We start from the raw sequence: 23,917 nt of genomic DNA, 5'->3' as shown, positions 1-23,917 counted from the left end.
TCAGACAGTTATTTCCTGAACTGTGAAATTTATTGAAGCAAGCCTGAAATAAGATTAGATTTTTCTGGATTTTTACTCCAGTAAAGACTGGTTTAATAACACTTTAAGATGGTGTTACAAGGATAAATTATTAAAAATAACATGTTTTTGCAAGGTTTGATCGTTTCATTTCTTTCTTTATTAAACACTCAGCCTCCTCTCCTTGTTCCAAGGATAAATGTTGTCTTTCCATGCACGTCCATGGATGGATAGTTATTTCCTACCTCCATATCTCCATATTGCTTTATCTGTTTCCACTTAAAAATGAAACAAAACCCAAGTCTTAACATTGTTTTTTTTTTTCTCCAAACATATTTTTCGTTCATTGTTCCCTATTACATTTGACTGTGGTTGCATACACACTTGACCAGGAATAAAATGTAAGAAACATACTGAGATTTACTTCTGAGGAAACTTGCATTGGTTCTTCATTTCCTGATTTGCTGTTCCTCACACCACCCCTCCCTGCACCATGCCTAGTTTAGAGGACAAATGTGGACTGAGCTTTTTTATAGATGTGCATTGAGTGATAGCAGTGGTGGCAGTAAGGAGAGGATAGGGAATGTTTTTCACTCAGAGGGCCAAATTCAATTTTAGATAAATTTGGGGGGATCACATTCCTGCAGAGATATATAACCAAAGGGCTAAAGACAGATGGATGGATGGATGGATGGATGGATGGATGGATGGATGGATGGATGGATGGATGGATGGATGGATGGATGGATGGATGGATGGATGGATGGATGGATGGATGGATGGATGGAAGGAAGGAAGGAAGGAAGGAAGGAAGGAAGGAAGGAAGATATCAGCAAATACTGTACACAACATACTTCTTTTAATCACTTAAAGCAAAAAAAAATAGTTGTGCGGTATGAAGTACTTGTAGGGGCGTGCTTTTATCTTAGACAGTCAGGACATAGTGTGAGAGACTGTATTGAAACTATGAATCAGTGCTGTCAGACACTCTGGGAAACCTTTGTGTACTGCTTTAAGTTTCTAGATGGAAAAAAATGTGGAAGTGAAGAAAGCATAATGCTGAAGCAGACTGAAATCCCAGAACATCCCACCGCTGAAAAAGTTAAGGGCTAAATGTCTGAAAGCCAGGGCTACTGATTAAGCAGCCTGAAGGTGCTAATGGAAGCAGCAGATCTTGTGACGTATGTTTGTGTGTATGAGAGAGGGAGGGACAGACAGATAATGATAGTGTGTGTTGCATGGTTTGCCTAAACTAATCTGCTGTTCCTAACAGCTGCAGCTGAAGTGAGTTTCATCTGCTAAGTTGACTTCAGAATGTGGAATGGATGTGTTCTGTGCCATTGTGTCTGTTGCCTCAGGTAATGAAACCTCTTGGTCCATCCCGCTAAGTAAAATATAATTAGATGATATGCTTTAGATCGGGGGTACCCAACCCCTGTCCGCGGCCCGGTGCCGGTCAATGGGCTTCACAGGACTGGGCCACAGAGACAGATCTCCCGCCCCCCTGCACACACGCATGGTGGGCGTGGCACACTCGTGTATATGTGCAGGTGAGTGGGTGCATTTGCGGATGGGTGTGGGACACTCACTCTCACACACGGCCACTCACCCGTGAGTGTACCAAACCCATCTACGCATGCACGCGAGCATGCCGCGCCCATGTGCAAACATGCTGCACCCACCCATGAACACGCCACGGACCCCGCTCCCCCAACTGGACCCTGGTTTCTTAAAGATTGGGGACCACCAACATGTGATCATGTTACTTCCTGACTTTGCCACATTGTTTCCTTCCTTTCCTGTTAACAAAAACCTAAAGTACTAGTGGATGTGGGAAGAAATACAGAATGAGAAGTTACTACTTCAGTGAAGCATCATCATCATCATCATCATCATCATCATCATCATCATCATCATCATCATCATCATCATCATTATTATTATTATTATTATTATTATTATTATTATTATTATTATTGCAAAAGAAGGGTGTTGACATAAGGGCTTTGTGGATTTGATCAGTGAAGTAGAAAAATTAGTCAGATTATAATGAGCACTTAGGGTTGGGTGGAATTAATTAGTAGTTTTTAACCTAGTATCCAAGGCCTAATTTGATTGAACAACTTGTAAAGTCACCAGTCTATTTGAGATTATTGACATGTGTTGATTTGTCGTTGTTATTATGTGCCATCAAGTTTCTTCCTACCCATGAAACCTTTGTGATTTAGTAACCTCTAAAAGGTCCTGCCCTTAACAATGTGGGGATTAGATAGATTATACAATTTCTTACTAGAAGCCTGAGGTCAGTTAAGCTTGAAGCTTGTCTGAATCCCTTTTGATTTGCTTGAAGAGGTTAAGACAGGCCTAACTTGAAATGATCACATGAGCACATTTAGTAATATTTAGATGGATGGATTCCTTTCAGCCGTTAATAACTAGTCCTCATTTTGATTGGGTAGTAGTGGAAGGCTCAGCAACCAGTGGTGAGAGGCAGAGCCAGCAATGTCAGATTAGGCCAGGATGGAAGGGGTAGTCCTGTACATAAATATACAAATGCTAGAAATAGGCAAGCAAGTATTCATACACACTTGCAGGCAGAGGCAGGCAGGTGAGCATTCACTCAGACACTGCCTCACAACAGCTCATTCTTTCAGACCACCACTCAGCTGAAGAGGAAATAAAAAACACTCTGTTCCAAAATAGCTGGCACCCGCCACTGCTCCCCTCTGTACCTGGTTTCTAAGCAGGGTGGTTGACTTGTTTCTTCATATTCATTCTCTCATATTAATTCTGCATGCACAGACTCAGTCATGTAGGCAGAGAGTTCAGAATGTAGGCATCCTTCAGTCTCGAGAGACTGTGGTAACGTGTTCTGAATAGAGGTCTTGGAACAGCGTCTAGTGTGGCTGAGAAGGCCAATTCGAGAGTGACAGTCCCTTCCACACTGAAGACAAATACAATCTGTCCCCTGTCCAGCTCCCCGATTTTGCTGGTTTTGGGACTGCCTCTCTGCCACGGCCTGCTGAACAAGTTCCTCTTCAAATTGGGGGAGGCCTCAGATGTCAAGATTTCCCATCTGTTGAGTTCTGCTGAAAGGAAACGTAGGTGGGACATTGACCTTTTTCTTCAGATACAAGAGCTAGCAGGAGTGGACTGCTTGGATGTCATCTCAGCCTGGGGTGGAATGGTGCCTCACTTGCTCTGTTAAATCAGCCACCATTACTTCCAGTTTATCCACACTAAAATCCAGCAATCACAGCCAACAGAATGAAGATAAAATGCGAGATGTTCTTCTGCCTGAGGCATACGATTCTTCCTGTCCCCAGCATACATGATTTCATTTTGTTCGGTCCTTCCCAGCAGGGCAGAGTGCATGTTAGAGAGGTAGTCTTGACATTTTTTTTGATGAGTTGTCCCAATGTGTCAATGTAACCTTTCTTGTTGAGGTAGAGATGATCTGTGAACATATTTTGCAGCCCCCAATTTTGATATCCCATTTTTTTTCTTAAAATAATCCTGTTTTTACATGTCAAGGGAACAAATGTAGATACTTTCTTCGCATCCAGAATTACACCTCTAATTTAAACTCATCCAATTTATGACTATGGGAGTTAACATAGAACTTCCTTCTTCTGAAATGTTTTTTAACCCTCAGATACAACATTCTAGTCACCTAGGATTACATATTGTTGCAGAATTCACACAGGATTAGAAAGTAGGCATGACTCACACAGTAAACTAATCCTAACCTCCTTGCTAAGCCTCGATGCACTGAAATTCAGCAAACATCTCAGAACTCACTCAACACAAGACAAGGGTTTGGATTTTTCTCCCCTTGGAAGAGGATTAGTAAGAGATGTGTTGTCATGGACTGAACACATTAATTAGTTATGGGTGAAAATAACTCTTCACTTCCTGCTTAGTTGCCATTTCATAACTTTATTTATTTATTTATTTATTTATTTATTTATTTATTTATTTATTTATTTATTTATTTATTTATTTATTTATTTTATATGCCGCCCACACTACCCAAAGGTCTCTGGACGGCTTACAACATTTAAAATACAATAAACATTTAGAACAATTGAAATACAGTTAATATCATGTGAGTTTTCACTAACTGCACACAGTGGACCAGTCACCTTTGGCTCTAACGATATAGAGAACTAAACATTAACATGCGTAGTGCTTGCTTCTGGTTTGGAAACCTAGCAGCTTTTGGCTGGCTATATGTGCAGCTGGCTTTCTATGCAAGTAGGAGCCACATAGGATGTTTTTACATGGCAACTATGTAGTAAATGGTTATCTGTTCCAACTCTATTTTGTTAGCAAGAGGGAACACATTTTGAACAGTTACTAAGGAGGAGAACCCAGGTTATATTTTGCAGGAGCATTTTTCTCCACCTTACAGCCAACATGTCATAGAATCTAATATATTCCAGAACTGAATATAAGAAGATTTGTGTGTTAGAAATGCATAACTACTGATTCTGGAAAAGGCTTTGCCATTTTTCTTTCTTTTTATTTATTTACAATATTTATTTACAATATTTTTAGCCGCACCATTGCCAGTGGCTTCTTGTTAATGGACAGCTTTAACATTATGCTTTTTGAGATGTACAAGGAGTTTATTTATTTGCTCCAAATTGAAAGACATTTATTCTTGTTCACTGGCAAATCTTTCTTTGAACCGCACCATCATTCCATACGTTCCATAATTCTGTACAGTAAGTTGTAAACCTGCTGTGTTATCACTTCCAAATAATTGTAATTTATAATAATAGTTAATTTTATTGACTCTGGAAATAATGGGTACAAAACCAGGGTGGACTGATCAGAAGAGCAGCACCTCACCCTCAGATTTCAGGGACGCCACCCTGCCCTGGTCATGAGATCCTTACGGTCTATAAGTTGATGAACATGTGTGTGGGTGTGAGTGAGTATGTGAAATTTATATGCAGTTAATGACTGAAACAATTTCTTTTTTTGGCCCTAATGTTTTAGGGTTCTACTGCCATGTGTTTCTAGAAGGGGACCAACCCCAAGAATCAGTGATCAGCCAATCATTACTAGGGGAAAACATCACACTCGCTCAAGGTCGAGTGAACACTCTAGTATCAGACCATTCTGTTCTGTACATCACCTAGCTCCTGGAGGGTCGGCACCACCTTCTCCACTTCAGACAAGGTTGCTATTAAATGTACAGCACAGCATTTGTTTTCTGCCTCCCAGATGTTGATGTGGTGGTGTACTTTCTGGAATACATGCAGTGCATTCACTCATTCTGGAGCTCCAGTACCATGTTTTCCTCCCATGATCTCAACATTTCCCCCCCATATCTTCTGCTAAATCTTTCTCCACTATCTAAATTCTAAGTCATTAAAAAAAAAGAAACTTATCACAATAGTTTAATGCTGCCTGTGTTTTGTCTTTTCATTGTTTCATTGTGTTGCGCATTCATATGAGAGCTTTATGAATATTTCATGTTGTTTTTTTATAAAAAAGAACTGAATAAAAAAGCCTGTTCACCTGACAAAGACTGTGTTCTCACATCATGCATTTTCTTCATACTTCATATGAAGAAGGAAATACCCATAAAATTCTAGGTTTCCTCTCGCCGTATGAATGTCACATATGGAAAAAGCCATAAAAAGAATGTCAACAATAATTCCTAGTCTAGGAAAATGTTTCCATCACCTTATCCCTTATAAGATGGAAATGGTCATTTAAAAAAAAAACACCTTACCACTGTTTCAATTATATTTGACTGTTTCACAGTAGTTATTTGTCTTCCAGTGACAGCATCTTGTTATTGTTCCAATACCTAGTATGGCATTTGTGCAATTTCCTGGAAATACTGTAGCTAGGGAGAATAGTGCCAATTTAATTTTCTGAAGCCATGATGTCAAAAGAGAAAAGATAGAGATGAAGGAAGGTGCATGTAACTCCTCCCTGCAATAGAATTAAAATGCTCTGAGACCCTACTCTTAGAAAATTCATGGCTTGTGATGTGCGAACACACTCTGTTTATTTCCAACATATAACAACATTTATAATAACAATATTTAGTCTAATTCTATAAAATATCAGTAGACAGCTTTGTACTGGTACTGTGTTTGAAATTGTATACATGCACCAAATTAGATTGGAAGAATTAAAACAAGTTGGTGGTCCTTTGAATAGTCTTTACATTTGATTGATAAGATTTTGAAACTACTGCTTCTCATACATAGTCAGTTTATGATTCCTGTGCTGATCAATAGTCATGTTTCAGAGAAGGGGGAAATAAGGAAGGTCTCCATACATACATACATCTTGCATATTTTTCTTACATGTGCATGTACACACACACACCCATTGCTATCCGTAGCTTTCCAAATGGAGTAGTCTATGCACTTAAATAACAATGCGGCATTCCTTGTTGATGCTGAGATTGATGGTTTTATTGGTTTTAAGTCAATAATGAATTGAATTAGTTCTTAGTATTTGTCCCTCCCCGATTTAGTGCATCAAAAGGAACTTTTTCAAAATGTTTTACACTTCTGAACAAGCTAAAATGACTATTCCTTGATGGGAACAAATATTAGTAGCTCATGGGAAATGGTATTTCCTCTCTGTTTTACAGATGTTTTAACAAAGATATATTATTCGGTGCTTGTAATGTCTCTTTGGTTCAGAGGTTTGTTACATCATCCCATTTCATCTCAATCTGTCTACAGAATACACCCACCGGGAAGTCCCATGCAGTCCTCTCCAGCAGACACACCCTTCGGCAGCCGTAGAGGAAGACAGCTTCCACAAGTCCCTATCAGAAGTGCCAGTATAGAGCAAGGTATCAAATACAAACTTGTAGTTCAAAATTTTAGGTTTGTGTTCTTCCATTTTTCTTTCTCCGCCCCCCCCCCCAAAAAAAAGATATCTTGAACTTGTTCAACAAAAGCATCACTGCTTTATAAGTTTCTACTGATAAAGCCCTACTGTTATTAAAAAGTAGATTGCAAAGCAGTCTGGTGCAGTTGATTATTTCACTGTACTTTTTAAAAAAATGATATGTTTTCTGGTTCTTTTTTGCACCTTTAAAGCCATTGGGCAGATACTTCTGGTTAGTTGTGATCTAATTTATTATTTTATTTTATGCAAAGGGCTGACTGAGACACTTAAGAGTAATCAATTCTCTTGATTCACATGTAACTCATTTTATTTTATTAACTAACTACGGCGAATTTGCACATTGTTGACAGGAATGTGAATGGTCCTAATTTATATCCCTTTCTGAGCATGTCATAGATTGAGTACAAAGGGGCTGTTGGGAAGAAACATGAAACATTTCAGTGAAAGCCTGAGATAGGTGGTTGAGGCAGATACAGTACTGAAGTTAGTATCCAACAGATACTGATATTTGTGTTTCTTCATCATATTTACAATAAAATGACTGGATTTTTTTTTAAATTATATGCCTCCTGTCTAAAAAGTGCAATAAACCGCAGCTATTTCAGTTTAGACATTATTCACATGTTTAGATTGTGTACTTTTCAAATGAAGCGTTTCAGAATTCAAAAAGTAATATTAATAGCTTACATCCTTCTTGATGTGATTCCATGCTGAGGACGAAACAGCTCAAATTTTTATTCTTTGCTAATTCATGCATCAAAGGTGTATGTTTCCTAATGAAAAAAGGACATCATTGTACGGTTACTAAATATGAACTACATACCAGAAGGTTGTTTTCCAACACATAACATACATTTCCCACTTGATATTTGCTACTGTATACATATGATTTTGACTTGCTCCTCTTATTTCATATTGTTACAGTCTCATTGATTTAACTAAGGTCTCACTAAGAATCTGTTAAAAATATTTTACATTGTAGTTCACCATATTGGGCTTTTTTGGAATGTCAGCATGACGGAAGGTGTGCAATACAGAGCACAGACAGAGTATTTTGTGAATTTTCATTTGTAATTTCTCTTGGCATAATGTATAAGAAAATCAGTGGGGTAGAATTTGTATTTTGCAGAACATTTTTCATGGGTGTGGGAATCTTTCCTATGCTTTCTTATCACTGGATAGTAAATTGTAATAATGATATTATTTCAATTCATATGATACTGACAGGGATCTTTGATCAATCTGTTTTGGACTATAAAACTAAAATGTAAAACTGGCTTAAGTTGCTTAGAAAACGTATATTTAAAATGTGCAGCTGTGAGTGTTTCTTAACATAGTTGTTCTTGTAGTTAAATGCACTTAATTTAATTTACTATAAGGTCTGAGTTTTTACCTTGTATGTTGGTGCAAATTTAATGATGAATATCTGGGTTAAATGTTTCTGACTGGCTTGGTGACCTTTTGTGGTAGAAGTGGTTGGTCTGTTCTCTCTTTTTGATTTTTTTCTTGAAAAATAAACCCACAGTACGAAAAACATAATTAATTGAGAATACAGGATTAATAGCTATTAAAAATGGGAGGGGGAATATCATCATTAATAAAAGTAAAGCTTGTTTTATTATAAGATGCCATTCCTTGTGAGTATCTTTGCAGCTAATGATAACCTGGCAAGATATGCCCATTGCCTTGTGTGTTTTCAGTCCATCCTGCATGCCAATGCAAGAGATTTTTTTTATTTAACTACTATATCCAGCTTCAGTGGTTCTTCATTACATACAGTGAAGCTCAGCTTGTAGACAAGTGTTTGTGTGATGGCAATGTAGACGCTGAAAAATATACATGTAATCCATGGGGTTAGAAGTTTCACCAAACAATCCAAAACAGAGATCTAACCATTGTACAAGGGCTGACATACAGTAAAATCAAGGAGAGATTTAATTCAGTTTACTAGGCTTTGCCTCCATTACAACATCAGTTTCTAATGATATTAATCTGATGTACAATATATCATTGAGATATATAGCTGATGGCAGAGCTACCTGTCAATATGTTACAAGACGACATATTTCAATCCTTTTTTGTTGTGTTCCACTGAGTATCTAAGAGGAACTTTTTCTTTTCTATTTATTTATTTATTGGATTTTTTTCCCTGCCCCTCTAGACCATGTCTACATTCTGCTGTATTTTACTGCATAAAAAGTAAGGAAATGTTTGGAAATGGGAGTCTCTTGTCTCATTTTTCTTCTATTATCAAGATGGGTTCAAAAACAGACAAGACTGTGTAGTAAGAACCAAATGGTAAAGTCATGTCAGTATAAGCAAAAGTAGCAATGGCTGTTATAACTGAAGAGGGTTATTGACAGTAAAATGTTGTAACAAACCATTGTTTTTTGAAGGTTTTCATCTTCAGTAGAGAATTTAGCAAATTACTTGGTCTGATAGTGATGATTCCTGCCTGTTCATAGTTTGTGGCAGTATCACTAGCTTTCTGTTCAGTTGTTGCAAGAAAGAGCAAGCAGTGGGATAGAGTGGGAAAGATAGGGGAAAAGCTATACTGTGTGGGGCGGGGCGGGGTGGGGAAGTACGGTTCTGCAGAGCGAATATACAGTTGCTTAAAAACACCTGATTCTGTTATTATTGTCTTGCCTCCCCACGGCCTGAACTTACTGATGATTATGGATGTGATACCTGACAGCTGTAATGCCAAGATTCCATTCTTATACTTGTTCTTTATACATTTACTGACTTTAATGGAATTAGATTGTCAGCATCATTTTAGGACTGCCATCGGTGTGCAATTAGGTCCATTTCTTTCCACATTCTTATGGGGGAAAAGCAAAGGGGTTTTCTATATATTTCTGCAACCACATTAGCTTAAACATATATAAATCTCTTGGGGTTTCAGCACAGCAATGCATACATTTTAATAACCTATTATTTGCATAGTATAACTTTTGAAAAATTTATTGGCTTGTTTTGTAACCAAATATATTGTAACCAATGACTGACTTCATGTTATGAACACATAAAGCTTTTGTTGAAAGCATATAGTTTGTTGCAAAAAGAAAAAAATAGGAGATTACTTTTACAGATGATCATCTAGCTGTGAGGGAAGAATATCTGAACTGGTACTATGTTCCTATGCAGAACTACAATCCTATATAATTGCATCATTTTGCCTTGCATCTTTATTGCCCTGATTCAGGTGAAAATATGCAGGAAAGTCACCGTTTTTATTTCTCCAACAGTATATTTTATGTAAAATGTACTGCTTAATTGCAGAGAATGTAACCGAAATTTACATTCATTGATTAATTGATTCCAGCTGTTTGTATCAGGAAAACATTATTAGATTAACAGGAGTTTAATATTTGGCTGTGTATTGGTTTGCAGGTCGTCTACTTTCTGAAATTTCTCAGGCTATTTTACATATAAGATTGGGGAATGTCAACTTTTCAGAGTTTATGGCTGTTTGGTTTAACAAAGAGAAATGCCAGCAAAACTTCAGACAAGAGGACATGTCTTAGATTACTTTTCTTGTGTTATTTTCACAAATACTACCAGTGATATAAAATATATACAATAAATTATATAAAATATAGCATTTGGGTAATGTAGTAATTTTTATATAATAGCTCTCATTTAAAAATAGTTGGAACTGACAATAAAATACAATTAATGACAATTAAATACAATTCCATTTGGGACTAAGATGTGTATAAGGCAGTTATTGATCCTTTAATACATGACATTGTTATTTTGAGTAATCTAATCAGAGTAGTCTCTGGTTTAGTTTTCAGACAGGGAGAACGGTGCATTGATTGAAATAATGTATTTCCTGTTCACATGCATAAGTTGTTGCAAATGCCTTTGAAATTTTGTCTTTAAATGATGCCATTGTTCACTAGAGTATTGTATAACAGCAAGAAAAAAAATACAACCACTGCTTTAAAAAAAAGTGAATTTGGTTTCTTCTTAAGGTAATGCATGTAAATAAAGCAGAAAACATTTAATTATTGTGGATGATTGTGAGAGAAGTTTTAAAAGTTGTGAAAATTGCTCTTTGAAAATTCCTGGACTAGCTATTCATTTATTCAATCTTTTGTTCCCATACTCACGTAGTGCTTCACCCTTTGTGTTTTAGCTTTCCCCCATTGTTTGCAATGCAAGTTCTGCGAAGTAGAGAGTGCTTGCTGATGATAAGCCAATAATTACCGTATGCAATTGTTCTTAATATGCAGCGAATAAAAAGAAACTACATGTTCAAAATTACATTTGATGCTAATAGTACATTTAATTTTTGCCTTAGTGTGAAATTCTTAAATGATAGACTCTGTTGAAAACTGATGGGTGGAGATGAATCTTTTCATGCCAGTAACTCCTTTCCCCATGCTTGTTTTCGTAAGTGTTGTTCTTGTCCAATAAGGGTATAACTTTTGAATGGCTTCTTTATTTCAAATATTTAACAGGGCAAAAAAATAATAATAATAAATCCAGCCACGACCCATCAGAATGTTAACTGTTTTGAAGAAATTGATTTCAGTGGGTTTGGGTGTGCTTCTTGGCTGTAAACTCTATAACTTGCTGTGGTTTTGACATCCAAGCTTCCCTACATTAACTTGATGCATGCTGCAACTGGGCATATAGTGTTTCTCATTCTCATGTGTAACACCTTTTTTTGTCTAACTTTAAATTTGCTGATTTCTTTCTTTTGTTCCCATCATTCCGTGCATTTTATTCATTGAAGAACAAGAGAGTTATAGCTCATCATCAAAAGGTAAATATCCATGTCAATTTTACTAACACTTGTCATGTCATTTTACCTTTATCTGCACTAATTTCATAAAGCAGTTCATTTATGTGGGTTACATTCAATTGAGAATGTACATCTATAGAAAAGACTGTTTTGCATCATCTAGTCTTTACAGTTTTAAAACAGTTGCTTTTCTCTCATCTCAAGTTTATTTATTGATGGATTATCTTAAGAACTGACCAACCGCAAACTTGGCTGTCACCTTCTTTGGAAAATGTCGTATTGCAAATAATGAGTCCTGGAATTACCAGGTTTGGTAGAAAGGCCCGGATGAGAAACCCGTGTGACAAAAACAGCTGCTTCCTTTTCTAAAAGCTGTGCCCCATAGTAAGACTGACAAAGATCACATTTTGTCCTCCTGTAAAAAGAAGCAGTGCCCTAATTAAGACACTTATTATAGGTCTCATGAACTATATGAAGGCAAGAACAAGTGTCACAGCTGGGCTGTCCTTATTTTTGCCTGTCCCTCTGCATATCACTACTGGGCTTTCTTTCTGGCTAGCCTAAAGTCAGAGGTGCCTGTTCTGGCCAAACCAAAGCTATAGTTATCTTACTGATTGTTAACAAGCCAGGAGAACTAATAAGGCAGTGTGTAATATTTGGTTATTCCCTGCTTTCTTCACGTACGTTAATCCAGAGCAGTCTAGTTTTGACTGAACATGGAACTCTGGCTTTACAGAAGCAAGAATTTTAAAGAAAAATCTAGATGACACTTGAGAGGAAGTGCTTATCTCCAAGATACTCTCAATTTCATACAAGGCATAGAATTTGAACTAGGGCTCAGAACAGGTTACCGTAGAGTACTTTTTTTTTCAATCAAAATGCACTAAACCATCTAGAATAATGTGGAAGAATGTAAGAGATGTTCTTAGTGAGTAGTTGCTTTGTGTAACAAAAAAGGGGTCTTGGTAATAGATTAGGGCTTCTGCTCTCACTGTTCCTCATCCTCTCAGTATTGAATTTGTCAGTATATACCTTCCAGTATATGTTGGGAGGTGTAAAAGCATTACATCTATGAAAGATGCATGACCTGTTTGCATGCTTTGGTGACTCATATCTGATCCAATCTCTGAGACATATTACAGGGTTCACACAGATACAGATGCAGGCAGAGTAGGGTGGTAGTTGCGGGGAGAGAGTTAATTCCAGTTCATGATTTCCAGTTCATAAATAGGCTGGTATTTTATATTTTGTGAAACTATTTGCAGATAATAGTTTTGCTTGGCACTGTGTTAAGCATTTATTGAGGCCGCACTGACTTACACGAAATTGACAGGGCCAGACCTACTATTGGGCAAAGAGAGACAACAGCCTCAGGTGGCCGATTCTGAGGAGTAGGAGTAAATAGCCTAGATGTTGTGACTGAGCCACTGGATCATTTGCTTCTGTTGGAGGACTCATCTGTGTGTGCAGTCCAGCTTTCCTGATCCCCTGACCTACCTTGCTTTCCTCAGATGTGATGGAAGAGGCTATTTCATCATGAGTACTCAAAACAGAATTGAAGTGTTAGTCTGGTCAACTTCTGTTTCTGGAATTTGTTGCTGTTTTGAATTTTGGTTAAACTCCTCTAGCTGTGCAATAGAAGTGCAGGGATGTACAGAGCAGAACAGCTTCATGTTCCTCAAAGTAGACTACTCATTTTTTGCTCATTAATTGGCACTTACAGTCTCAGTAACTCATTTTGGGACACTAGTAAGAGAAAGAATAAAAAAAAATTCATTACTTACAATTGAACAAATAAAAGCAGACTGACAAACATGATTGCTTTCAACAACAGGCCTGAACAGACTAACTGCTTATAGAGGAAAACTGCTCAAGAGAGAGGTGAGGTTTTCTTTAAACTCAGGGGCAGGGAAAGAATGATTGGTTAGTGTTGGGTAGATTGACAGACACCTCAGCCCAGAAAGATCACTGCCAGCCAAAACTGCAAAGAGCAGTATATGAGGTTGCAAAAACACTCCAACAGAATTGGAGGGAGGAAACTTCAAGCCCTGTATGTAATCCCTTAGTAAGTATTCAACCCTGTGACATGGGTGATTGGTAAGAATAGGTCGTGAAGAAGCAGCTTGGAACACAAGCCCAACTGGACAAACAAGAAATAGTTATAACAGACATAGTAAGGAGCCCAGCGATGTGAAGAAGGGGCAATATGTGCTAAAGGGCTTTTTGAAAGACATCTCTCTGATAGAAGATTGTTGTATCCCAACACAAGCCCATACACTCTAGAGTTCTTTGGTGAGATAGAAATATAGAATGTTCTTAGGAGAACTAGAAGGCTTGATGGCACACTCTGTAAACAGCTTTAAATATCCTCAGTCCTGAAGCAATCAGAACAAGATGGCAAATTTTAAGAGGAGCATTATGGCTGCTTCATAAGGCCAGGTTACTGAAATATTCTGAAGAACACTCAATATGCATTTGTAAGTCTGAACTTTTCTTCTCCCATCTGGCATTATGTACCATAAAGCCAGAGGATCCAAGGAACACCTTGAAAGTAATAATTACCACTCTTTGGGGAAACATGAGTAAGAGATAATGTTGCTGCTTCTAAATGTGACAAGTCAACACTAGAGTACTGATTATTTCAGAATTTGGGGCCATTAGCCATGGTTTTGTTTGGTTGAACAAAATGACAGTAATTATATAAGGATATTGCTGCTTAAGCAGGGGAACAGTGAGTACTGAGTGCTTTTTTTTCGGTAATGATTCTAAATTCTTCTTAAAACGACTCTTACAGAATCCCCTTTGTTCTATTATTGTTTGTGCCAGTAAAGACATTGTCTGTAAAGAAACTTCAAAAGAGGCATTGTAATCTTGTTTAGTGCAGGATAAAGATATCCTGTTCCCTTGACCTTTTCCTCTTTTTTTACTTGATTTTAAACATTTTCTCAACTTAATTGTTCTTGTTCTAAATCCTAATTATCTAAAATGCATCTACATTTCAAATGCTTCATAATGTGTTCCGACACATAATGGCCTAGAAACATACGAGCACACTAAAATAGAGACGGGGGTATTAAATACCCCCGCACAGTTGGACGTAAAGATGGTCTGCCCCCCTGGGGCCAGACTGTTGACTCGTGTCCACTGCCACCACCGGCTCCACTCTCCCTTCTGTTCGCTCCAGAGCTCGCAGTCAGCTATCCACTTGTCAGCCTGGCAGGGAGACTCGTCTTCCCTCCTTCTGCCAGGAGTGGGTAGCCGACTGCGAGCTCCGGAGCTATTGGAAGGGAGAGTGGAGCCGCTGGTGGCAGTGGATGCGTGAGTCGACGGTCTGGCCCCAGGGGGCCGGACCCTCATTACATCCAGCTGTGCAGGGGTATTCGTTTACAAATACCCCCATCTCCACACTAAAACATAAATTGATCATATCTGTAATTTCAAATGAATTTATTTCTGTGGTGAGACAAATTTCTTCACTTTTTATGAGAAAAATCATGGGAGTCCACCCTAATCAAAGACAAAAAGCTGCAATTTGTCTCGCTTTATATAGTTGTTTTTTTTTATCCCCCCTTTTTCCAGAAAAGTAACCTTGTCTTTTTTTTTTGCTTGTGTAACAAAAACAAGGGAGCTGTAGTCCACAAAAACTCCGGCTGAAATATATATGTTAGCTTTAAAGACACTATAATACTTTAGGTTTTATTTTTGCTTTCCAGGATTGAACAACTTCAGGCTTCAAGTAGATGCAGGGAAATGTATTTGTAAATAATATTCCTTGTAGGGGGGAAAATCTCTATCCTTGGGGAAAATCTATTAGGGAGTATTATAGAGTAGAATCTCCTGGGGAACTCTTTCCGAAGGGAGCATTCAAACATATTGTCAGGGCTGGGCTATGGGTAGCAGCTTAACTTGAGCCAGAATCCATGGGACAAGCCGGTAATCGGGATAGGAGAATAAAAACTAAAGGACAAACCAAGAACCAGGGTTGAGATGGATGGAAGAGGATGGTAGGATTGAAGGATAAACCATGAGGTAAAATCCAGAAGCTAACTAGGAGGGAAGTCCCAAGAAGCAGCCCAGGGTTCTGTAGTGCCTGAGGAGCATGGTGTTTCTCAATCAAGGCTCAACTGCAGCAGGACATCCTGTAATCCTGTTTTCTATCTAGGACCATTCAGGACCTGAAAAGCACCTCTTTGAGCAGGCTTCCACCTTCAGTGGCTAACCGCAAGGGCAGTTGTCCACAGATTCCAGCAGTTCTTCACACACATGCCCTGTCCAGCACAACACATACCTGTAGCCTGATGTTGTCCAACTTCAGGAAGGTTTTGCTGCCTTCTTACACAGAGTAGTTCACAGAATCACGAGAAGGAACTCTGGACTTGCCCAGTTTTTACACAAAAACTGGCATTGTTATTTTCAGCCTCTTCACAGTGTCTGATGCATTCAGTAAAGAGGCCAAGACTAGGTCTCCCTCAGTGTACTGTGACATCATTGTGCACCCTGTCACCAATATTCAGACTTTGAGTGGGATACGTGAACGGGATGCATAAAATTGTGCACAGTACTTATATATGTACATGTACATGTGAGAAAATGCTCTTTTTCACATCTCTTCAACTTGCATACACTGGAAGTTGTCGGAACCTGGTCGTATTGGGGATGGAGTCACCAGGACAGGGCCCCACCCACTGCTTTTCCACACAGGTGGGGGAATATTGGGCATCATGGCAAAAGTCCTGTGTAGCAGATTATGAATGAACCCGAGCTCCAAACCTGTTGTGAAGTTAGATAGGTGTTTATAAAACTGGCTTGTTTGTATGATAAGAAGGCCATGTGGGAAAGGACACATTGAAAGGGGCATGTGAAAATATATAACTAGAATCATCCTGAACATGCTATACACATAATTCCTTGTGTCACATCATGAAGTGGTTTTAGAGATGCTGTATCAGTTCTGAGCTGCTGTTTGAGAGTCAACCCATTTACTTCGCAGTATGGGATTTCCTCAGTGATAGCTAATCTCAGCAATGATTTGCAAATTAAGTCTGTATTTATTTTGGACTTGACCAATCACAAAATGTGTAAGAGTTGTTATAGTGGATTTCCTGCTTCTGCAGGAAGCTGGGCTTGGTGACCCTTGGGATCCCTTCCGGTTTTACAGTTCTACAGTTCTATCAGAACATATCACAGGGTATATGAGTTATATAGGAGAAATGAGGAAACCCATGTACTTTGACAAGCAAATGGCTTTCACCACTTGGGGGAGCACCTCTGCAAAAAATGTGATAAATTATCCAATTTGACCCTTAGTGCTCAAGAGTGGTTCTCATATTCTTTCCTGCAAAAGAATATGAGCCAGAGAGAAAAATAACTGAGTGGAAAAATCCAAGGCAGCTGCATCATACCAGTTGTGCTTAAATGGATATGCAGGAGGAAGAATCCTGTGTGTGTGTGAAAGAGAGAAAGAAGTAGACAGAGACGGAGAGAGAAGATGGTCAAAGAGACAAGGAGAGGATGGGAAGTGATGGAATCAATTCACATCATAGTAAACCAACCCAGAAGTAGTCAAGGGTAATTTATTATTTATTTATTTATTTATTTATTTATTTTATTTTATTTAACTTATATGCCACCCACTCTACCCAAAGGTCTCTGGGTGGCTTACAACTATTAAAATTCAATTAAAATACAATAAAAGATAAAACGATTAAAATACAATTAAAATAGATGCTCTAAAAATTGCCATCAGGACCCACAGTTGATGTTATTTCAATTAAAAGTCTTCTGGAACAGGAAGGTTTTGACCTGGTGCCAAAATGTCATCATTCAATCCTAATTAGGTTTATGTCTGAGTAGCTAAACAGAGCACTGTTGGTTTCTCTGTAATGCTTTACCAAGTCACAAATGTGATCAATGTACATTCTAGTTTTATATGTTTGTTTGATTGTTTATTTGTTTTATTTATGTGTTTCTCTTTTTAACTGAAAGCAAATATTCAAATTGACTTCATATTGTAGCGAACTATAGTCATTAAACCGAACATATTTCAATTTAACCACATTATGAGATTTTTTCCCTTGTATCATATCAGATTATTGCTGTCAGGAGCATGCCTCCTTAGAGGAGTCCTACCACTTGGGGAAGGTGCCATAACTCTAGTTCCCAGCTTCCACCACCTTTTAACTCTAGATTTAATGAGACCTAGAAGGTCATGAGTGGGCAAATATGGGCAAGCTTCTAACCCTAGATTTCCATTTACTTCCTTATTTGGGCTTAAAAAATCTTTAGCTGTGTACTTTAAAACTTGCACACCCACCTTACCAGGTAGGACACCTAAAGAACAAAATAGCAAACATAGCCCTTGTGGCTAAGGCACTGTCTTTAGGCACTTACACCCTTACCCCCAAGAATCAATTTGGGTAAAATATAAAAGGCTTGTTTAAAAAGAGTAAAAAAATTTAAAACGAAAGAAATGCAAAAAGATACAAATTGTACTGTTAAATGCTAAGCATCTAAGTATTAAGTAAGATCCTGCAAGTCTTTCCCATAAAACAATAAAATGATTAACTAACTAATGGTTTTACTACTTGATTGCCATTGCTATTTTAAGTAACCATATCCTAATCAAGCAAAGGCAGCTTTAAACCTGTCATGTCCTTCTCCTCCTCCTCCAACTTACACACACCTAACCCCCCTTTCTGTAACTTAAATCAAAGTCTGTGCTTTGTGATGGTATCCAACCAGCATACAGTCCTTTGTTCACAAGTTCCTCTTGTAACTTTCCACTGCTCAGTCTCTTGTTCCCATGCTGGCAAGCACTTAGAAGGGAATGCAATGTTTATCAGTCTTGAGATGTGATCTTGAATCTTCTCCACTGAATGACACACCAAAAGAGCTGGGTCTCAAGCCAAGATGGAAACACCTGTGGAACTCTGAAAAAACAAGTACTACAAAACCCATATCCTCACAATTGTTAATACATAATATGAAATGGAGAAAAATATGTGATGCATGGGATAAAGTTGTCACCATTTTTGAAAGGGTCGAATAAAATAATGAGTTTAAATATGTTGACCCAGTCTGAAACTCAGCAAGCCAAGCACAGCACACCAATTAGGGTGGACCCCCACAGGTTGTAAATCTCCTGTTTTTGCTGCCTGGCTGGAAACGCAAAACCCATGTGGCTATCAAATACTGTACACAGCAATCTAAAATGCAGGTCTAAAACAGCGGTTCTTAACCTTGGGTTACTCAGGTGTTTTTGCAGTGCAACTCCCAGAAGCCTTCACCACCAGATGTGCTGGCTGGGGTTTCTGGGAGTTGTAGTTCAAAAACACCTGAGTAACCCAAGGTTAAGAACCACTGGTCTAAACAAACTGGAATTAGCTTAATGGTGAGGGGCACATTGCACAACCTGTTTCCCAGGTGGCTGGCTCATTAGGGAGTGGGCACTAATATTCCTCCATGATTAAAAAAAAATTCAGTGTGTATACCTTCATAAGTCACTAGAAAGATGCAGACACAAGATGAAGGGCCTCCTGTTCCATAGGAGTGCTCTACAGTGAACTGGAAGGGGAAAGAAGAAGAAAAAGGATGCAAACAAATACATATTTTTCTTCATAGGCCATCTGAACAAAGATAGAGCTCCTGTATCTTTGTTTGTTGTGGGGGAAAAAGGAATTTCAACAGGTATAGTTTGAATGCCTGCTGAAATTCCAACTTTCATGCAGCTGCTAAAACTTCAGGAGCCCTGCTCCATTCTCCTCAGGTCACCCTGAGCTAGCTTGTCATCTCTTTCCCAAATTAAGGAGGCATTTGCTTTTTGGAGAAGACAAGGTACAAGTACTAGGATCAGAGCTGCACCTCATAGTTCCTACCTTTTCAATCATCCTGATCAATGTTTTCAACATCCAAATCAACTCTAATGGGTTTAACTGAGGTGTGGTATTACCACACAGAAGCTTGAAACTACAGCTGGTGATCCTATCTAAACAATATAATGAGAACTCACTCTATTTCCTATTCCCAAGTCAAGGAGACCAAATGAATCAATGCAGCTTGCATATGAGCTAATTTATAAAATTCCTATTGATTCAGGAGGTGTGGTTTTATGCCTGAAAGGTCTCCCCTTGATTCAGTATGTCTGATCTGGACTAATGCATGGGAGTGCTGGTGTGATGCTAATCTTTAAGGTGATCTCAAATGTTTAAGGCTCCAATTCGGTTCCCTGAATAGGGATGCACACACAAAAATATTTATATTTGTTTGGTTCCAGGCTGTTTTGAGGATGGGCTCTTTTACTCTCTCTCTCTCTCTCTCTCTCTCTCTCTCTGTGCACTGCTCATTTTATTTGACATGAAAAGGGCTCCCTCTTTCAGGTAATTTCATTTTGTTTTCCCCTGTCCAAAAAGGCCCTAACAAGCTATAAAACTATTCCACAAAATCAGAGGCAAGGCAACATTATCAGTCTACAGGTACCTCAAAAGCAAGCAAAAGCACATGAGAAACAAAAATCATCAGAACCATTTTAAAAAAGATTTGTCCCAAGTTGTGCCCAATTAACAGCAGCAACCACCAAGGGAGTGTGACATATTGGCACAGTCACAAACTCCACCCTCCCGTCCCACACACTCCACAAAAGCAAAGGCAAGGAGAAACAGACAATTCCAAATCACCCCCCACCAAAATACATATCTTAAATAGAGGGGAAATTACTTGTTGCTGCATTGAGATTGCAGGGAGGGAATCCTTAAACCCCAAGCAAGTTATATATCTGAAGTTGTTTTCTGATGGCACCAAACTCCACAATTCCTCATTGCCTCCCTCAGTGGTTTCATGTAAATGTTAAAGAACAAGTCATTTTCAGTGTTTCTTATTTTATGTTCCACCAATCAATTTAGCAAAGAACTTTTGTCACACACACACACACACATACACACACACACACACAGAGAGAGAGAGAGAGAGAGAGAGAGAGAGAGAGAGAGAGATGTATTTATACATTTATAGGTAATTTGTTATTTTATATACCGTATTTTTCCATGTATAAAATGAAACTTTTCCCTAAAATCATTAGAGGAAAAATTGAGGGTCATTTTATACACGGAAGGAGGCGGAGGCAGAGACAAAGGAGCAGCTGTGCTCGGCTGCCTCTCGCAGCTGCCCATTGACTGCCACCGCCACCCAATCACCTCCTCAAGTGTGACTGCTGGGGCTCACCTCCAGCTCATGTCACCGCCTTGTCCCCTGCCCAAAGGGAGCCTGTGAATGGCACTGGAGGAGGCAATCCGGCAACGGAGGCAGCAGCAGGAGACGGGGATGGAGGCAGAGGAGCGGCTGCACTTGGCCGCCTCTTGCTGCTGCCCATTGCTGCCGCTGCTGCCAAATCACCTCCTCCAGCGCCATTCGCGGGCTCCCTTCGGGCAGGGGACAAGATGGCGACATGAGCTGGAGGTGAGCCCCGGCAGTCACACTGGAGGAGGCGATTGGGTGGTGGAGGCAACAGCAGCAGGAGGTGGAGGTGGAGGAGCAGCCTCTGCAATCCACAGACTGCTCCTCTGCCTCCGGCAAGGGTCAAAATTGGGGGGTCATCTTATACATATACACAGAAAAATACTGTAATTTATGGTAAGCTGGTGAGAACATGAGAGATGAGAAGAAAAATTGAGGTTACTCCCAAAAGTTCATGTTTGGACAATCAGTTGTATAGAGGATTTTCAAGGAATGAAAAAGGAGGAGATATGAGGTTTGAGAAAGAGAGTGTCTTAATTTTTAAAAAATAAATCCCACCCAAAGTACTTCTGTATCTCACCAGTGGTATATGTTGTACTGGTTGAGGTGACCTCATCAGTACACCTTTTCTGGAAAAGGGTCTAGTCACTGTGACTACTATGGTCAATCTTCAGATCTAGATCAGAATCCTGATAGCTTGAACTATGGCACGTATTCAATCCCTGATGGCTTTTCCCTCAATTATGATTATGGAGAACTACAACTAGAATATTACCTTTTCATCTCAAGTCCAAAAACCTAAATTGTCTTTGTGGCAGAACATGACATAGGTTCTAGTGTCATTGGATGGGAAGCTATGCTAAAATCCTGTCCTATATAGAGTGGGACAGTGGTTCCCAACCTTGAGTAACCCATGTGTTCTTAGACTGCAACTCCCAGAAACCCTGGGCACCACAACTGGTTGTGAGGGCTTCTGGGAATACCCAAATTATCTAAGGTTGGGAACCACTTGAGTAGGACATACAGAATAATCTCTTCCCATCAGCATGATGGAGAGTAAAGTGACAGCACTGGCTATACAAACATTCATTTAATCTTTGAAGAAAGTGTCTTGGTTCAGACAGACAGGAATAATGAGGTGTACATAAGTAAGCAAAAGGAAACCATGTCTCATAGACTTCAAAGGGAATTGAACTAAGGGCTTCCTCAGATGGACATTTCTCTCAGTTTGTTCCACTGCAGGAAAAGGTTGATATACTCTTTTTTTTTCTTCTGGTGACTGCAATTCTTGGAGTGGACTAAATCCCCAGAGCAGTCATGCCTAAAACTTTCTGAGCCCCTAACAAGGCTTCTACTTTTTTGTGGGGGGGGCAGGATCACTGTTTTGGTCCATTTCCAGCTTGTGTAATTACTGGGAATGGAGCAAAAGTCAGCCTTCCTGGCTCTCAAGGCTCCTTATGGTTTGAATTTTTAATATCATGAAGTGATTTAATAAGGAAGCCATTTTACAATAGCACAGAATTGAACATTTCCTCTGCTCCTCAGCAGAGGGACAGAGGAAGTGAACTTTCTTTTAAGACATTGGTAAACTATTGCTGAGTTGCTGCATCACTTTAAAAAAGAAAAAAGAAAAGAAAACATAATATTTTCTTGGGCTTGTCTGAAGGGCTGGTCAAGAAACTACCCACAGCTGAATATCTTATTTTCTCTCTTTTTAAAAGTGTTACAGCACATCAGTGATAGTCTGTCAGCCAATGAGTAGAGGAAGTGTTCAATTTGAAGTGGCTCACTTATTCAGCCACTTCACGATACCAGAAGAAGTCAGATCAAATAGGGTCACTTGAACTCCAGTATCAAAGATCTCACCAAATTGCTTATCTCACCTCCACCCAACCCCACATGACCCTATTTAGTGCATTCCAAAAGAGTCAGTGTAGACGAGCCCTTAAGTCTAAGAGACATTGGAACTCATTTACATCAGAAATGCTTTCGGTCTCACACAGTCCTCCCTAAAGTGATACCTTCCAGATGTCATTGGACGCCAACTGCCATCTGCCACAGCCAGCAGGATCAGATATGACAGGAGTTGTCTTCATCAGCTGGAAGAAACCACTTTGTGGTAGTCTAGGCTAAGCTGACTGATGTATGTTTAGCTGCAAAATAATTCTTTGTTCTGAACTGCATTTCAAACATCGAAGGAGCAATCTTTCTCAGCTTTCTGAAGAATGAGTGTTGTCCTCTATGTACAGGAATTCTGTTCATCCTTTGGAGATGTATAATTTTGCTCTACATGTGCGGTGGTCCTGAGGATATATATTTACAGGAGAGACCCCCATTACTGTTCATTCTACTTATTAAATTTCTGCAGAGTTAACAAGGTGGGAAAAGCAGTACTTCACATTTCTGAAAGAGCAAAGTCTGTTTTCTGAGGCTTCCACTACAATTTGTAACACACTCTGTAAGAGCTCTGACAGTGTCCATGGCCTGTCTGAACCTCTACTCATTCAACAAGAACAGGATTACAAATTGCCATGTTTTCATTTGCAGAAGCCATGCTGGGACACAGTGTAGGAGGCTATTTTGTGTTGGTTTGTATGTTTGTCATCTGATAGTACAACTGTCTAGGTGGGCCCAGAGCATTGTGAATATGCTCTTTTGTAATATATCTGTCTACAACTTAGGACACTTAGAGATATGTAAGCTTCTTGGAGATATATGGAGAACAGAGGGGGAGTTAAATGTAATAAATAAGTTAATATTAATAGTAGCTTGTATAAACTGTGTTGAACAACACCATGTCCCACTTTATGCTGAGCTTCATGGGGTCAAGGCTTAGCAAGAAAAATTACAGTTCTTTAAAAGCAATGCAGCACTATCTTAGCTCAAAATAATTTTTTTATCTTTCTAACCATTACTGCTAATGTAATTGGGCACATATCCATGCATTTACCCATTTTCCCAGCAGATATCTAGTTTCACATAGTTATACTGTATCTATTTTGAATACTTGCCAATATAATG

At 39.0% G+C, this 23,917-nt stretch overlaps 1 protein-coding gene across 50 annotated transcripts in view; it reads left to right on the top strand.

Moving 5' to 3' along the window:
* The window catches only part of RIMS1 (regulating synaptic membrane exocytosis 1), a 324,125-nt gene that overhangs the window by 216,391 nt on the left and 83,817 nt on the right, over positions 1–23,917 (top strand). For 31 of the 50 annotated variants that reach the window (XM_072999690.2, XM_078385861.1, XM_072999957.2 and 28 more), the window contains 3 exons: positions 5,026–5,208; positions 6,741–6,853; positions 11,660–11,689. In XM_072999690.2, coding sequence (XP_072855791.2) covers positions 5,026–5,208; positions 6,741–6,853; positions 11,660–11,689 — 326 coding nt within the window. The remainder of the gene's footprint in view (positions 1–5,025; positions 5,209–6,740; positions 6,854–11,659; positions 11,690–23,917) is intronic. The other 19 variants (XM_072999951.2, XM_078385939.1, XM_078385957.1 and 16 more) reach the window with 3 other exon arrangements.

The sequence above is a fragment of the Pogona vitticeps genome, chromosome 1, assembly GCF_051106095.1.
Source record: "Pogona vitticeps strain Pit_001003342236 chromosome 1, PviZW2.1, whole genome shotgun sequence".
Classification (NCBI taxonomy): domain Eukaryota; kingdom Metazoa; phylum Chordata; class Lepidosauria; order Squamata; family Agamidae; genus Pogona; species Pogona vitticeps.
Note: the sequence above shows the minus strand (reverse complement) of the source record. Positions and strands in the feature narration are given on the sequence as shown.